We start from the raw sequence: 17,629 nt of genomic DNA, 5'->3' as shown, positions 1-17,629 counted from the left end.
GGCCTCAGTCTCCCCTCTACCCCCCATCCACCGCACGGCCCGTTTCTCTTGCCCGCCGTCACATCAGTGCCGACCCTCCCGAGTGTGTGAGCAAACTCGGTGCTAGCGCAGTGTTGGGGGCACTCAGTGTGTTCAATGAAGCTCCCTGTGTCGGGCAGAAAGAAGGACAAAGACGACAAGTGTCTGCACAGCGAAGGTTTATTCAGCACGGCTCCACACCCTGACACAAAGCGCTATCTTCGGCTTTAAGCAACATGCAGCGGGTAAACACGGGATTTCCGTCGGGAAATAGAAGCGCGGCGCATGGCGGGGAAACTCAGCGCTCAATTTGAGAGGGACAGGCCGTCACTGAGAGTCAACGCGGAGCTCTGGCGGGGCGGGCGGTGGGGAACTATGTAATGGGTCAGTGAGTGTGGACCGTCCATTGATTGGTCACTCTGTGTGGACACAGAGAGTGACTTCATCGTAGACTTTCCAGAAGAAACGTTCCCATGGGAAGTCATTCATGCATTGGACCCCGTTGAACCGGCGGATAGCCTGGACCAAGTGCCCAGGCAGTTCACCTTTGAGGAATGTCACCACTTCCGTGGCATTTTTGCAATCGTTGAATTTTTTATCCATGATCTTCAGTACCGTGTTACGATCAACTTTGGTTTCGGCCTTGCTGTAGGAGACGACACAGTTGATGCCGTTGGTTCGGTAGAAGTAGAAAAAGTTTTCACCTTTTGTGTTGTGATTTTCGTGGCCGCCCACCTCGTCGTACACAACCACCGACCACTTCAGCCAGTCGTATTTATTTGCCAGCTCAGTGTGATATGCGAAGACTTGTGCCGCGTGCGAGGGGTCTTTATTGGCTTTGATCATCGCCTCCACGTCGATCTTCGCCTGCTCCAGAAACTCGGCGACGCAGCGATCCACCATGGTCTTCATCTTCTCCTCCACCTTGCTTATTTTCTCATCCCACTCCTTCTTGATGCTGTCTACGTCGTTACCCGTGATGGTGGTCTGACCCAGGAGGGCGATCAGGCCGATGCAGAAGAGCGTCTTCAGCCGGGCGCACATCTGCTCCATCACCCGCCGGTTCTTCTGGCTGTAGGACATGGCCGTCTCCAGGATAGGGACCCCGAACAGCATGTTATGGCCCATGATGGCCTCGTAGAGGGTGTGAAGGTTTTGGTCGCCTTTGGTGCTGTTGAAGTGAGTGATGAATTCGTCTTTCTCCTTCTCCTTGCAATCGGATCTGGCACTGATGATCTCCATGTACTTTCTGAACTGGTTTTTCAGATTCATCTCCGTCGGGAAGTACACGCTACTCAAAGTGCTTTTCTCCACCTGTCGCAGAACGTTTCCCAGTTCATCCGAGATCACGTCCAGCTTGTTCTTGACTGCCGTGAACTGTTCCTTCATGTAAGACAACTCCTCACTGTCTCCTCCACCCATGGCCAGTCCGAGCAGCAGTCCCGCCACGCCGGCGATGGGCCCGAGTACTCCGGCCATCGAGGCAAACTTCTCTAGGCTGGCAAACACCTCCATTGCCGCCCCCATATCGGCCATAGCCGCAGTCAGCTCAATGGCATCGCCCATGATGTCGCGGGACGTGGATGCAGTGGGTTCTCTTTACTGGGCGCTGTAGAGGGAAAATGAAGATGGTGATCACCCCCAGACAAGCGGAAGAGTGACGAATGGAGAGGAGGGAGGATTGCCAGAGAGGTGGGGGTGAGGGGATTGAAGCGAAGCGGTTGGAGGGGTTAATGAAAGATAGGCGGCGGTGCAACTATTGGTGAGATAGGAGGGTGAATGTAAAAGGAACGCGGGACAGGGCGAGAGACGGGGAGTTGGGAGAGACATGTGGGGTGGGCGAGAAACGGGGAGAGTGAGAGAGAAATTGGTAGTGAGCGAGCGACGGGGGCAGAAGGCGATAGACGGGGGGGGGGGGGGGGGGGTGGAGGAGCGAGAGACGGGAGATGGAATGAGCAGAGATAGAGAGCAATTGGAAGGATGGGGAGAGAGCTTGAAAACAAATTCTCAGTTGTCATCTCCACCCCGAGAGTTTCACAAGGTCTGTACAGTATTCGTTCCCACGTCCTCGTTACAGCTCATCCCTACCATCACCTTCACCGTCACCATCACCATCACCAACCCAGAGAGACAGTTGGGAGAATAGGCGAGGGACGGGAGCGCTTGATAGTGGGACTGGGGGAGGGGAGAAGGAACAAAGGCGGGCGGGGTCTGAAGATCAACTTAAAAAAAACTCTCCTGGACAATCTACACCGCAGGCGACAGCTGTTTACTGCGCCTAGCGGAGCTGATCCTGACCCTCAACAAATTCTGCTTAAACTCCTCCCAGTTTCTCCAAGACCAAGACGCAGCTTTGGCCACCAGCATGGGCCGCAGCTACACCCATCTCTTTATAGGTTACGATGAACAATCCCTGTTCCAGCCATACACTGACCCCATCCCCGAACTCTACCTCCGTTACATTGATTACTGCATCGGTGCTACGTCCTGTACCCGTGCAGAACTCATGGACTTCAGCTTCACCTGGTCCTCACCTGGCGCTATACCTCCTCGTCGACTCTGTCCAGAAATATAGAGCAGACAGAGGAACCCTACGGCGCCGGGGCAATCTAGGAGAGACGAAGGGAGCAGGGAAGAGACGGGAGTGTGGGGGAGACGTTGAGCGCGCCCTCAAACCACCGCCCGCAACACTGCGCGGGCGGCGTGTAGATACCGGGGTGTGGGGGAGAGACCGGGTGAGTGGGTAGTTGGTGGGGCGGGTGGCGCAGGGAGCATTGGGGAGTGGGGAGCGACGTGGAGGGGAGGGAGAGATGGTGGAAGTGGGAAGAGGCGGGGCGGGTAAGAGGCGGGTTTGTTGGGGAGAGACTCGGCGAGTGTTTGCAGGTGGAGGGGGAGTCGGGAGAATGAGAGCAAGAGACGGTGGACGGGTGGGAGTGCGGAGTGGTGGTATGGGGAGAGACGGAACCACTGCGGGCTGGGTCTGAAGAACAGCGTGACCCCGGGAGACAGATGGTTTACACAGTCCGTACATTATTGTCCCACCCCCCCCCCCCCCCCCCCCAACCACCCGCCCCTCCCGTGCTGTGAACACTGGGCATTGCGGGTGTGGGGCGGCTACAAACAGGGGAGTGGGGAGAGACGTGGACAGAGGGGAAATACCGGGATGTAGGGGAGAGAAGGGAAAAGTTCGACGAAGCGGAGGTAGTTGGGACTAAAAGTGGGGAGAATGATGGGGGGGGGGGGGGGGGGGGGAGAGAGAGAAAGAGAGAATGGGCCTGGGACGGGGGGGGGGGGGGGGGGGGGTGAGGAAAGGCGGGGAGCGACAGATGGTGGGGCTGGAAATGTGATGCGACGGAACAAAGAAGATCAGCTTCAAAACAAACTCTCGTGTACAATCTCCCATACGACCACCGCACCCTCCTCCCCCCCACGGGAGAGTCAGCTGTGTTCACGGGGCTGTGGCCCGGTGTGTCCTGTCAAGAAACTGTCGCCAGTCGTGTTTCCTTCCGCCTGCGATTGAGAGCTTCATTGAACACAACTGCCTCCAACACTGCGCTTGTACCCAGGGGGAGCGAGAGTAGTGGGGAGTGGAGGATGGGGGTGGGGGATATATAGAGAGAGCGGGGATATCAGGATGTGGGGGAAAGACAGAGGGAGTCTGGGAGAGTCGTGTAGAGAGGGGTGACATGGGGCGTGCGGTAGAGACGGAGAAGTGGGAATGGACTGGGGAGTGAGGAGTGACGAGCTGATCGGTGAGAGACGGGGAGAGGGCAGACTGGCGGCGGAAGAAATGGATAGTGAGCGAGCAACAGGCGCAGAAAGCCAAGGACGGGGGGGGGGGGGGGGGGGGGGGGCGAGAGACGGGGGGGGGGGGCTGTAATGAGCAGAGATAGAGAACTACTGGGAGGATGGGGGAAGAGACTGGGGGGGACCGGAGTTGGAGAGGAGTGCGAGAGGGGGGGGGGGGGGGGGGGGGGGGGGGGGTGCGAGAGACGGGGGGGGGGGGGGGGGGGGGGGGAAGAAGTGGGGGGGAGGCGGCAGGAATGGGGTGGAACGGGGGAGTTGGGAGAGACGGGGGGGGGAGGGAGGGGGGAGTGCGGAGAGGCGGCAGGAATGGGGGTGGAACGGGGGGTGTGGGGTAAGACGGGGGGAGTTGGGAGAGACAGGGGGGGGGGAGGCGGGACGTATCCGGAGGAGATTTACCTTCACGAACACCTCGCTCCTTCCCAGGTCACGTCGCTGAGGGGTTCACTCGGATGAGCCGCTCGGAGAAATTGGGACCGACTTTTATCCACGGGGGGGATCCTCCTCCTTCCCCCGCCCAAAATCGTCCACTTCACCTTGCCCCTCCCCAGGGGCGGAACATATGCGGGCGGGGTCCGAACATGAGTTTCAAAACAAATGCCCTTGGACAATCTCCACCTCGGGCGACACCAGGTCCACATGACCTGTACACTATTCTTCACTCTCTCCCGTTACGCCCCTTCCTCCTCCCAACCCCGCGCTGTGAACACAGGGGGAGTCAGCTGTGTTCACGGGGCTGTGGCCCGGTGTGTCCTGTCCACACACTATCGCCAGTTGTGCTTACTTCCACTTGACAGCGGGAGCTTCATTGGACACAATGTCCCCAACACTGCGCTTGCACCGAGTTTGATCACACAGACTGGAGGAGGAATAAGAGCAGTGGGGAGTGGGGGAAGACGGAGACAGAGGGGGGGAGGGGGGGGCTATAAAGAGGGGGTGCGGAGGGGACACGCCCAAGATGACGTCCTCGTTTACGCCTTTTTCCTTTATTATCGTTAATATTTTGTATACATTTCATTCATTGTTCTTTATCTCTCCAAATCACCGTCTATATCTCTCGTTTCCCTTTTCCATAACCAGTCTGAAGAAGGGTCTCCACACAAAACGTCACCCATCCCTTCTCCACAGATGCTGCCTGTCCCGCTGTTTTGTGTCTATCAGCAGTTTACATAATCTGTACATTACATGTTATCTCTCCCACGCTAATCCCCCCCAACCCTCACTCCCACACACGCGCTCCGAGACCAAGGGGAGAGCCAGCTGTGTTCACGTAATGTGACCCCGTGTGTCCTGTCCACACACTGTTGCCAATTGTGCTTACTCCTACACGGCTCTGGGAGCTTTATTGAACAAACACAGTCCCCACCAATGCGCTTGCTCCCAGATTGGTCACACGGATGGGAGGGGGAACGAGATCAGTGGGAAATGGGAGGTGGGGAGTGGGGAAGATGTAAAGTAAAGGGGGGGGGGGGGGGGGGGGGGGGGGGGGGGGGGGGGGGGGATGTGGGGTAAAGACAGGGGGAGTCTGGGAGAGTCTTGGAGAGAGAGGAGACTTGGGACGTGCGGTAGAGACGGAGATGGACTGGGGAGTGTGGAGTGACGAGCTGAGCGGATAGTGACGGGGGGAGGTCAGGCAGGTGGCGGAACGGATGACGAGGGGAGTGGGTAGAGAAGGTGATAGTGGGGTGAGGGGTGGCAAGAGAGGTGGGGAGAGATGGAGCAAATACGGGCCGGGTCGAAGATCAGCTTGAAAACGAATTCTCTGTTGCAATCACCACCCCGTGAGACAACACTTAGTGTTCGCAGGGCTGTTGGGGGTGCAGGTGTGGGGCGGCTACAATCAGGGGGGAGAAGGGGAGACGGGGAACAACTGAGAGTGGGGATGGGGAGGGAAGCCAGAAAAAAGACGGACGGGGTCCGTCGATCAACTTCAAAACAAACTCTCTTACACAATCTACATCCTACCCTTCAACTCCCCGAGGGAGGGACCAACCACTCCCTGGAGCCGGAACAATTGCAGGCGGATCCGGAGATCAGCTTCAACACAAACTCTTTACAATCTTCGCCCCAGGCGACACCAGTTTCACATGATCTCTACATTATTTGTGTGAACCCGGTGTCGCCCGGGAGGATATTGCAAGTTTGTTTTGCAGCTGATCTCCGGACCCCGCCTGTAATTGTTCCGGCTCCAGGATGGGTCACCACCTTCCCACAGGGAGTAGGGAGAAGGGGGGGGGGGGGGGGGGGGGGGGGAGACGGGGGAGAGGAGGAATGAGTGAAGAAGAGTCGTGGGAGAGGAGTGCAGACCCGTACGAAGCTTTCCAAAAACTGGGTTGGCATGACAGTATTACAAAAAATCTAATGTGAAATTGTGTGCGCGCTGCGCACATCATGAGCGCGAAGCGTGAGGTCCCTCGATGCCAGGGTTTGGGGTCTTAGATGCTCTCTGATGCATTCTGAGCCTTATTCTGGAGCATTTTTGCACCAAATTTATGACCAATATTTCAGAAATTAACAGGAATCAGTGAGGTAGCTTTTTCACACAAAGGGTGCTAGGTGTATGTAACGAGCTGCCAGAGGAGGTAGTTAAGGCTGGGACTATCCTAATGTTTAAGAGACATTTGGACACGTACATGGATAGGCCAGATTTAGATGGATATATGGGCCAAACGCGTGTAAGTGGGACTAGTTTAGATGGGACATGTTGGTCGGTGTGGGCAAGTTGGGCGGAAGGGCCTGTTTCCACACTGCTTCATTCTATGACTAAAAAGTTAAGAAGAAAAATGAATGTAGATAAGTAGAACAGATTTGAAAGAGGAGTGAAATGTAAAGGCAGAGAGAGGTTTATGGGTGGAAAGGAACATAGGAAAGGAGGGGGGAAAGTGGGCTTGGGCAGATGTGTGAAGGGAAAATAGACATAAAGTGCTGGAGTAACTCAGTGGGTCAGGCAGCATCTGCGGAGAATATGAATAGGCGACGTTTCACAGAGTGCTGGAGTAACTCAGCGGGTCAGGCAGCATCTCTGGAGAACATGGATAGGTGACATGTCACAGAGTGCTGGAGTAACTCAATGAGTCAGGCAGCATCTCTGGAGATTATATTTCGGGTGAAGACCGTTCTTCAGTAATATTCATGATGTGACATGCATAGACATTCCTGAATGTTGCCCAAACCATCGTGAGCTACTTTGTTACGGTGCTTGACCTCTCCTCTAACATCTCTGCTGCCTTGGGTGATGCAGGACAGGACACGAGCTTTGGGACATGGTGTGAAGCTGTTGCAGTCTGTCCCAGCCTGATAAAAACCTGGATGGAGTGGATGTGGAGAGGATGTTTCCACTGGTGGGAGAGTCTAGGACCAGTGGCCACAGCCTCGTAAAGAAAATACATTCCTTTTGGAAGGAGACGAGCGGGAATTTCTTAAGTCCGAGGGTGGTGAACTGTGGAATTCATTGCCACAGACAGCTGCGGAGGTTAAGTCAATGGACATTTTTCAAGAGGAGATTGATAGATTCTTGATTGATACGGGTGTCAGAGATAAGGGGGGGGGGGGGGGGGGCAGGAGTATGTGTTTGAGAGAGAAAGATAGATAGGGTCATAGAGAGATACATTGTGGAAACAGGCCCTGCGGCCCTGCATGTCCCATCTGCACTAGTCCCACCTGCCCACGTTTGATAGTAAGATTAAACGAGTACTTACCAGTATGAAGTTTGATCTGTATTTTATGAGGAGTTACGGTGAGGTATTACGTGAAGACCCCAGCCCCAGTGCGCATGCGGCATACTTCGAAGCAGCGGTGTGAAATCACAGGATAGACACAATATTTGAAGTAAGATAGTAAAGATCATGAGACATCAGTTTATTAGTTTGATCTATATAATGAGGGTGGGAGCGGCGGGCACGTAATACCTCACCGTAACTCCTCATAAAATACAGATCAAACTTCATACTGGTAAGTACTCGTTTAATCTTACTATTTTACTTCGGAGTCACGCGAGTGATTCCGTGAAGACTTCAAAGGTCTGTGATTTCAAACCGTGTAACAGTTTTTATTTCACTCACTGCCGAAGTTTATGAGGGAGGAAGTGTTATCGTAATCAACCAGTGGATCTGCTTTCAAAAGAAACAGAAAGGTATTTGTTAACAATAACAACATAAAGAGCTCCTCTGAGCTTAAATTAATATTGCAGTTTGTAATATTCTTCTGCAATTAAATCAGGTTTATCAACGGTTTATAATAAAAAATGTTCTGAACGTCGTTCCCTTGACCATTCTGCTGTATTGAGAATGTGGTCAACCGGGATGTCCATTCGTTCAGCCGCTGATACCAATGCTGCCCTAGTGGAATGGGATTAAATGTATTATTATCTATTCCGGCAGCTTTCAGTACCTGTTTGAGCCACCTTGGAGTGGTTTGGCTCGTACCCCGTCTTGGGTTACTGTGGTTGACCCATAGGCTTTCCTCTCCCTCTAAGATTGTGGGTTGTGTCTATATATAGTAGTAGATGGGTCACCACACTCAACCTGGACTCTGGTGGGTAGGCCCGGAATCCCACCAGTGAATTGGGCGTTCCTGGTCCATATAGCCATATAACGACTACAGCACGGAAAACACAGGCGATCTCGACCCTACTAGTTCGTGCCGAACTCATAATCTCGCCTAGTCCCATATACCTGCGAGTTAGATTTTACCAGACCTAAAATATGAACGTGATGCGTCTGGGGTAATCACCATGTTATCCAGTCTAGTTTATGGAGTGACCGGACTCTGTGAGCGTGTACGAGAGCCATAAGCATGAGCGTTTTTAACATAGATTAAGCAAGCTGAGGGATCTGGCTGGTGCCATTCTCTGAGATATGTCAATATCACACCAATATCCCATACATGGGTATACCTGGGTTTTTGGGGCTTATTTTATAGTTGCCCTTCATAAGTTTACCTTCAGTGGATGGGATCCCATGCTCTGCTGTCATGCTGTTTTAGATAAGCAGATAAGGCGCTTCATGCTGTATTTACGGCATTGTAACTCACCTTTTAGTCATGGTGTAGATGTTCCAGGAACTCCAATACGTCAGTGGTTGAATAGTTCGGTATGTTGTCCCTGCGTCGTGGCAGTATTTTACCCATGTTAGCTTTTAGTGACTGTTCGCAGGGATGCCGACATGGTGGTCCCTTGGATAATCCCAGTCCCTGGTAAGGTCTATTCAAACCCTGCACCCAGGAGTTTGATGTTTCCCTGGCATGGGTGGCTTGTGCCTGATACTGGGTTGAGTCAGCAACCATGGTCCACTAGGGAAATCCATAGGTGACTCGCCCACCGTGTCGTGATGAACTGGGAACCATGGCTGTGTAGGCCGGTCGGGCATGTTCAATGTCTCGGAGACTCCCATCTGTATTGCGAAGTGCCCGTCTGATGAGGCAGAAGGGAGGAAGGCAAAGCAGAAATTCCCCCTTCCAGCGTGTAGGCATCTATTGCTGCTGCCTCTAATCTGGTTCCAAAGTCACATACATAGGTTACTGGTGATTCCGTCTTGTGCAACCAAATTGATATCTGGCGTTCAAACTGCTTAATACCTTTAGCAGATATTTTGGGTTTAACATCTATTCAATGTAATCATAAATTTTACCCCGTGACCTGGTGTCTCCCACTGTGTTCTAGCTTCCTAGGACATAGGCAGCTGATAGTTAAAATGTCTTTTGACACACCATTGCCAGATTTGTTTGACCAATTTGATGCACAACAATGATTATTATGCTCCCCATATGGTTGATATAAGCCACCACCATAGTATTATCAATCCGTAACCACATATGTACGTGCTGCATTTGAAATGCATATGCTTTTTAGCCCAATAGGCGCTCACCAATCCCAAGTAGTTGATGCCTGGTATGTGTAGTAACGATGTTTGTGAATTGGTCCATCTGTTACCTGTGCTGGATATGGAGTTTAGTTGCTCTCCAGCCTAAGGTATTGGCATCGGTTTTTAATAACCAAGTTGGGATTGGTGATGATAATAGGGCTGAAAACTATGCCAAATAGATGTCTACCCACCACCTTAGTTGTGATATAGCTTCAGTGGGTACATTCATGATTTGATTATAGTGACCCAAGTACCTTGGCAAAGTAACAGTCATATGGACGGAATTATTATTGAAGCCCAGATAATCCTTGGTAGTTAACGCTTCAATTCTGGTTTATCTGGGCATGGGATAAACCTCAGAGCTTTAGGGAGCTGTTTCGTAGCTAGAACTGCTGCCACAGCTAATTCCTTTGTTTCCCCTAATATGAGGATATCATCCAATATATGCCATGATTATGCTTGTTTTCTTAATATTTTCATGGCCGTTTTAATATTTATAATAGTTTAGGGCTGAGGTTAGACCATAGGGAATGCTCTATGCTCCCATGGTTGCCCTAACCGGGATATCCATTATCCAGGTAAAAATTTTTAGGTATCTATAATGATCCTAGTGTATGGGTATAAGATAGTTAGCATCTTCCATATCAATGCTCCCCTTAGGTATCCTTGGGAGATCAGATGTCTGGCAGTGACAAAAACCCGTCTCCATCTTAAAGTGTATATATACTCAACAGATTTATTTAGTGATATTAGATCAATGATGATGCTACATTCACCATCTTTTGTAGTTTCCAATGGTTCATGTTTACTCCCATGATCCGTTTAGTAATGAGCCTTTCTAGTTCAGCTTGACCTTCTCACTTCTCTTTTCTTAGAGGGAGAAAATGCCCTTTGGGCGCATTGCTGAACTGGCGGTAATATGCCCAATTTGAATTCGTTTTTATCCTCTAATACTGTTGAGTATATTTTAGTTATTTGTGACAGCATCCCATGCTTTATCAACAAGTGTAAATGCCCCCCCCCCCCCCCGCAGTTAGTAGAACACCCTTATTTAGTGTAAACTGGGAGGAACCAGACTACCTACCTCCATGTTTGTTGTTTTTTCATGAAGGCCTAGTTTGCTGGTATGCTGGTGCTGTCGGTGGGGCGGCGCATCTTCCCACGGCTCCGCTCTGGGCCCCGTCTAAAAAGAACTTTGGGGGTAATGTGAAGCGGTCGCCAGGCTTTCACCAGTCCTTGTTTGATATTGCTGGTGGATGCCGAGGGGTGCTGCCAGCTGGGTGTTGGATGCGATGTCCTGCTCGTTCCATGGCCTGCCTTCATGAGGCGCACAGGTTTAGCTGCCTCTCTTCCCGCAGCAGCGGTTTGCATAGCCCCGTATATTTGGGGTTGCGGGCAGGTCTATATGCACCATTGTTCAGTCGAGTATCCCAAATTTGGGAACATCTTAGGCGTCAGCACCCTGGTAGTGCAATGGGATAGTCTCATCCTGGGAGAACCACCTTGGTGATCATGGCGTCTCGCCTGCCAGGTGAGTATGATCCGTGGAAAAAACGAGCAAAGGCGGTAACATCTTGACCCTTCTGTTAGGAGCTTCAGAATTCGCTGCTTGTCTGCGAGTCTGCTGACCCAGCTGCCTGCGGATTTGCCTCTAGAAAGGCCTGCTCCTGCAGGGCTTTGTTGGGAAGATGGTCGCGTGGAGGAGCCATGTAGTGGCCCACGACACCCAGTAGCTCTTCCTGATCCTGCTCCCCTGGCATACTGCTGTTCTCGTCCGCCTGCCCAGCGTTTAAGCCAGCCCAGCCCTGGCCTCCTTAGCTAGCCTCAAAAGAGGGAGCAAAAGGGTGTGCTATAAATTGGAGGAGGCATAGCTCAAACTCCGCTGTTGCATCAATCCCTCGTCAAGGGAGATGGCTAGTGCAATAGCACTGGGGTAGGAGTCAGCTCCCTTGGCATTCAGCCAGTGCCCCTTTTTTCCTGGAGGTGAATTCCATGACCTCCTCTGGCTTGGGGAGACAGACATACTTATTTTTGCTGTCTCCAACCTGTTCCAGTTTTGGAGGAAGTTGGCTCCTGTAGAACCTGTTAAATTGGGAAGATTTTTCTCTTACCTGTATGTAGAGGCTGCCTGCCGTTTTTCAGGCGGCATTGTAGCGGTTCCCGGGCGGCGATTCTCCTTGTCAGGAGTCTGCAGGGCTGCCGGTCGGGTTTTTAAATTTCCCGCCGGTCCGCTGCTGTTCACCAAACAGCTGTTCAGCGGACCGGCATCAGCGCAGCTCCTTCAGCGGTCCGCAGCGTTTGCGGTCCGGGTAGCGCCTTTTCCCCCTCCACTGTCGGCTCCACGCTGGAGTCGAAACGGGGGCCGCTCACCACGCCTCTCTACTTTGCTCCCCCTGGAGCAAAAACCACAAGGCCCGATTAAGGTAAGTACTTACCTCTCGTCCCTGGATGCGGGAGCTGCCGACTCCCGCTGGCCGCGTTCTGCACAGCTGTGCGATTATGCCGCATGCGCACTGGGGCTGGGGTCTTCACGGAATCACTCACGTGACTCCGAAGTAAAATCCATATCCCTCCGAACCTGTCCTATCCAGGTACCTGTGTAACTGTTTCTTAAATGTTACGATAGTCCCCGCCTCAACTACCTCCTCAGGCAGCTTGTTCCATACACCTACCACCCTTTGTGCGAAAAAACATACCGCTCAGATTCCAATTAAATATTTTGCCGTTCACCTTAAACGTATGTCCACTGCTCCTCGATTCACCTACTCTGGGCAAAAGACTCAACCATATCTATTCAAATCATGATTTTATACGCCTCTATTAGATCATCCCTCATCTTCCTATGCTCCATGAAATAGAGTCCCAGCCTACTCAACCTCTCCCTATAGGTCTGGCCCTCTAGTGCTGGCAACAATCCTCGTAAATCTTCACTGTACCCTTTCCAGTTTGATGACATATTTCCTATAACATGGTGCCCAGAACGGAATACAATACTTTGAATGCGGCTTCACCACCTTCTTATGCAACTGCAACATGACCTCCCAACCTCTATTCTCAGCCTGACCCACTGAGTTACTCCAGCACTCCAAGTTCGCTGATGATACAGATGTGAGTGATTTTGCATATAGTGAAGATGGTTGTGAAAGATTGCAGCAGGATATGGATCAATTAGCCAGGTGGGCAGAGGAATGGTTGATGGTTGCATGGTTCCTTGAAGGTCACCTCGCAGGTAGTCAAAACATATTTTGGCATTTTGGCCTTCATCAGTCAGAGTATTGAGTATAGAAGTTGGGAGGTCATGTTGCAGTTGTATAAGACGTTGGTGAGACCTCATTTAGAATATTGTGTTCAGTTCTGGGCACCATGTTATAGGAAAGATGTCAAATTGAAAAGAGTTCAGAGATCCCCATCCTGGATCAGTCCAATCAGGGTTGTGTCGTCCGCAAACTTGAGAAGCTTGACAGAGGTGTCTGTGGAGGTGCAGTCATTGGTGTGGCGAGAGTAGAGGAGAGGGGAGAGTACGCATCTTGCGGTGCTCCTATGCTGAGCGTTTGCGGGACCGAGATATGCTTTCCCATCTCACATGCTGCTTCCTGTCTGTCAGGAAGCTGGTGATCCACCGACAGAGGGGTTCAGGCACAGTCAACACAGAAAGTTTGGAGTGTAGTAGCTCTGGCACAATGGTGTTGAATGCAGAGCTAAAATTAACAAAAAAAACCTCGCATAGGTCCCCTGGCGGTCTAGGATCTGGAGGATGAAGTGTAGGCCCAGATTGACTGCATCATCCACAGATCTATTGGCCCAATATGCAAAATGCAGAGGGTCCAGCAGAGAGATTGTGATATTTTTCAGCTTGGCCAGCACAAGCCTTTCAACGGTCTCCATGACTACAGAGGTCAGTGCGACAAGCCTCTAGTCATTAAGACCAGCAATCCTTACCTTTTTGGGTACAGGGACAATAGTGGAGACTTTGAAGCAGGCAGGAACAGTGCATCTTTGCAGGGGCTGGTTAAAAATGAGTAATTGGGGGTGAAGTGTTGGTGGGAGTGGGAAAGGGTCCACTCTTTTTCATTACTGGAGTCTTGCCTTAAGCAGGTGTGAGGTGGTGAATGGGAAGGAGGGGGTGCAGGGTCCATTCTTTGCAGACTGGGGTCTGGCTGTGTTTGTTGGGGAGGGGGTACCAGGGTTACGTATCTGATTTTCAAACCATATAATAACCATATAACCATATAACAATTACAGCACGGAAACAAGCCATCTCGACTCTTCTAGTCCGTGCCGAACACATAATCTCCCCTAGTCCCATATACCTGCGCTCAGACCATAACCCTCCATTCCCTTCCCGTCCATATAACTATCCAATTTATTTTTAAATGATAAAAACGAACCTGCCTCCACCACCTTCACTGGAAGCTCATTCCACACAGCTACCACTCTCTGAGTAAAGAAGTTCCCTTTCATGTTACCCCTAAACTTCAGTCCCTTAATTCTCAAGTCATGTCCCCTTGTTTGAATCTTCCCTACTCTCAGTGGGAAAAGCTTTTCCACGTCAACTCTGTCTATCCCTCTCATAATTTTAAAAACCTCTATCAAGTCCCCCCTTAACCTTCTGTGCTCCAAAGAATAAAGCCCTAACTTGTTCAACCTTTCTCTGTAACTTAGTTGCTGAAACCCAGGCAACATTCTAGTAAATCTCCTCTGTACTCCCTCTATTTTGTTGACATCCTTCCTATAATTAGGCGACCAAAATTGTACACCTTACTCCAGAATTGGCCTCACGAATGCCTTGTTGAATTTTAACATTATATCCCAACTTCTATACTCAATGCTCTGATTTATAAAGGCCAGCACACCAAAAGCTTTCTTTACCACCCTATCTACATGAGATTCCACTTTCAGGGAACTGTGCACAGTTATTCCCAGATCCCTCTGTTCACCTACATTCTTCTTTTCCCTACCATTTACCATGTACGTCCTATTTTGATTTGTCCTGCCAAGATGTAGCACCTCACACTTATCAGCATTAAACTCCATCTGCCATCTTTCAGCCCACTCTTCCAACTGGCATAAATCTCTCTGTAGACTTTGAAACTCTACTTCATTATCCACAACACCCCCTATCTTAGTATCATCTGCATACTTACTAATCCAATTTACCACACCATCATCCAGATCATTGATGTACATGACAAACAACAGTGGACCCAACACAGATCCCTATGGCACCCCACTTGTCACTGGCCTCCAACCTGACAAACAACCACCCACCATTACTCTCTGGCATCTCCCATTCAGCCACTGTTGAATCCATCTGGCTACTCCACCATTAATACCCAACAATTGAACCTTCTTAACCAACCTTCCATGAGGAACCTTGTCAAAGGCCTTACTGAAGTCCATATACACACCATCCACTGCTTTACCCTCATCAATTTCCCGAGTAACTTCTTCAAAAAATTCAAGAAGATTAGTCAAACATGACCTTCCCGGCACAAATCCATGTTGACTGTTCCTAATCAGACCCTGTTTATCCAGATGCTTATATATATTATCTCTAAGTATCCTTTCCATTAATTTGCCCACCACTGACGTCAAACTAACAGGTCTATAATTGCTAGGTTTACTCTTAGACCCCTTTTTAAACAATGAAACAACATGCGCAGTACGCCAATCCTCTGGCACTATTCCCGTTTCTAATGACATTTGAAATATTTCTGCCCTAGCCCCTGCTATTTCTACACTAACTTACCTCAATGTCCTAGGGAATATCCTGTCCAGACCTGGGGACTTATCCACTTTTATATTTCTCAAAAGTGTCAGTAATTCCTCTTCTTTGATCCTCATAGTTTCCATAGCTACTCTACTTGTTTCCCTTACCTCACATAATTCAATATCCTTCTCCTTGGTGAATACCGAAGAAAAGAAACTGTTCAATATCTCCCCATCTCTTTTGGCTCTGCAGATAGTTGTCCACTAATAGAAACATAGAAACATAGAAATTAGGTGCAGGAGTAGGCCATTCGGCCCTTCGAGCCAGCACCGCCATTCAATATGATCATAGCTGATCATCCAACTCAGTATCCCGTACCTGCCTTCTCTCCATACCCCCTGATCCCCTTAGCCACAAGGGCCACATCTAACTCCCTCTTAAATATAGCCAATGAACTGGCCTCAACTACCCTCTGTGGCAGAGAGTTCCAGAGATTCACCACTCTCTATTTGAAAAAAGTTCTTCTCATCTCGGTTTTAAAGGATTTCCCCCTTATCCTTAGGCTGTGACCCCTTGTCCTGGACTTCCCCAACATCGGGAACAATCTTCCTGCATCTAGCCTGTCCAACCCCTTAAGAATTTTGTAAGTTTCTACGAGATCCCCTCTCAATCTTCTAAATTCTAGAGAGTATAGAAACATAGAAACATAGAAACATAGAAATTAGGTGCAGGAGTAGGCCATTCGGCCCTTCGAGCCTGCACCGCCATTCAATATGATCATGGCTGATCATCCAACTCAGTATCCCGTACCTGCCTTCTCTCCATACCCCCTGATCCCCTTAGCCACAAGGGCCACATCTAACCCCCTCTTAAATATAGCCAATGAAGTGGCCTCAACTACCCTCTGTGGCAGAGAGTTCCAGAGATTCACCACTCTCTGTGTGAAAAAAGTTCTTCTCATCTCGGTTTTAATAAACCAAGTCTATCCAGTCTTTCTTCATAAGACAGTCCTGACATCCCAGGAATCAGTCTGGTGAACCGCCTCTGCACTCCCTCTATGGCAATAATGTCCTTCCTGGACCAATTTTATCCCTCGTTATCCTTTTGCTATTAATATAGCGGTAGAAACACTTCGGGTTTACTTTTACCTTACTTGCCAAAGCAACCTCATATCTTCTTTTAGCTTTTCTAATTTCTTTCTTAAGATTCTTTTTACATTCTTTATACTCCTCAAGCACCTCATTTACTCCATGCTGCCTATAATTATTGTAGACCTCCCTCTTTTTCTGAACCAAGTGTCCAATTTCCCTTGAAAACCATGGCTCTTTACAAGTTTTACGATTTCCTTTCAACCGAACAGGGGCATAAAGATTCTGTACTCTTAAAATTTCACCTTTAAATGTACTCAATTTCTCTTCCACATCTTTCCCATAAAACAAACTGTCCCAATTTACTGCTTTTAAATCCTTTCGCATCTCCTCAAAGTTAGCCTTTCTCCAATCAAAAATCTCAATCCTAGGTCCAGTTCTGTCCCTCTCCATAATTATATTGAAACTAATGGTATTGTGATCACTGGACCCGAACTGTTCCCCAACGCATACCTCTGCCACCTGACCCTGCGGTAAAACTCGTCCAGGTAGTTCGTCAGTTGACGATTGTCCAAAGAGCGGGGGGTGGGGCGCTTTCCTCTCATAGTTGGTGATTTCTTGCATGCCCTTCCAAACTGAAGAAGAGTCACAAGCTGAGAACTTGCTCGTCAACTTCTCACAGTACCTTTCCTTGACAGCTCCGATTCCTCTTCTCAGCTCTTAATCGATTAGGCTGTCATTTAACTATTTAACGATTAGGCTATCGGTTTGGCACATATTTGCAGGCGGGGTTCGAAGGCGGGGTTCGAATATCGCCTTGAAACAAATGCAGGCGATGTTCGAAGATCGCCTTGAAAACAAATTATCCGGTACTCTCACTTCCTGGGCGACAACTCATTTACAGAAACTGTTCATTACATGTTCACTCTTACCCGGTAACCCCCCCTCCCCCTCTCACCCCCCTCACCCCCAGCCCGCGCTGTGAATACTTGGAGAGTCAGCTGTGTTCACGGATTGTCACCCGGTGTGTCCTGTCCATACACTGTCGCCAGTTGTCCTTCCTGCTACCTGACACTGTCACATCATTGAACACACTGCCCCCAACACTGATCACACAACACGGAGGAAGAACGCGAGCAGTGCGGCGG

The 17,629-nt window shown here is 50.1% G+C and overlaps 1 protein-coding gene across 1 annotated transcript; it reads right to left on the bottom strand.

Moving 5' to 3' along the window:
• Positions 1 to 180: 180 nt before the first annotated feature.
• On the bottom strand, positions 181 to 4,311 carry LOC129696017 (protein rapunzel-like). Its single transcript, XM_055633433.1, has 2 exons — positions 4,222 to 4,311; positions 181 to 1,627 (listed from the first exon to the last, which is right to left on the bottom strand). The coding sequence occupies exon 2, from the start codon at positions 1,582 to 1,584 to the stop codon at positions 433 to 435; it is 1,152 nt and encodes a 383-aa protein (XP_055489408.1). The 5' UTR covers positions 1,585 to 1,627; positions 4,222 to 4,311; the 3' UTR covers positions 181 to 432.
• Between the last annotated feature and the right edge of the window lie 13,318 nt (positions 4,312 to 17,629).

The sequence above is a fragment of the Leucoraja erinacea genome, chromosome 4, assembly GCF_028641065.1.
Source record: "Leucoraja erinacea ecotype New England chromosome 4, Leri_hhj_1, whole genome shotgun sequence".
Lineage (NCBI taxonomy): Eukaryota > Metazoa > Chordata > Chondrichthyes > Rajiformes > Rajidae > Leucoraja > Leucoraja erinaceus.
Note: the sequence above shows the minus strand (reverse complement) of the source record. Positions and strands in the feature narration are given on the sequence as shown.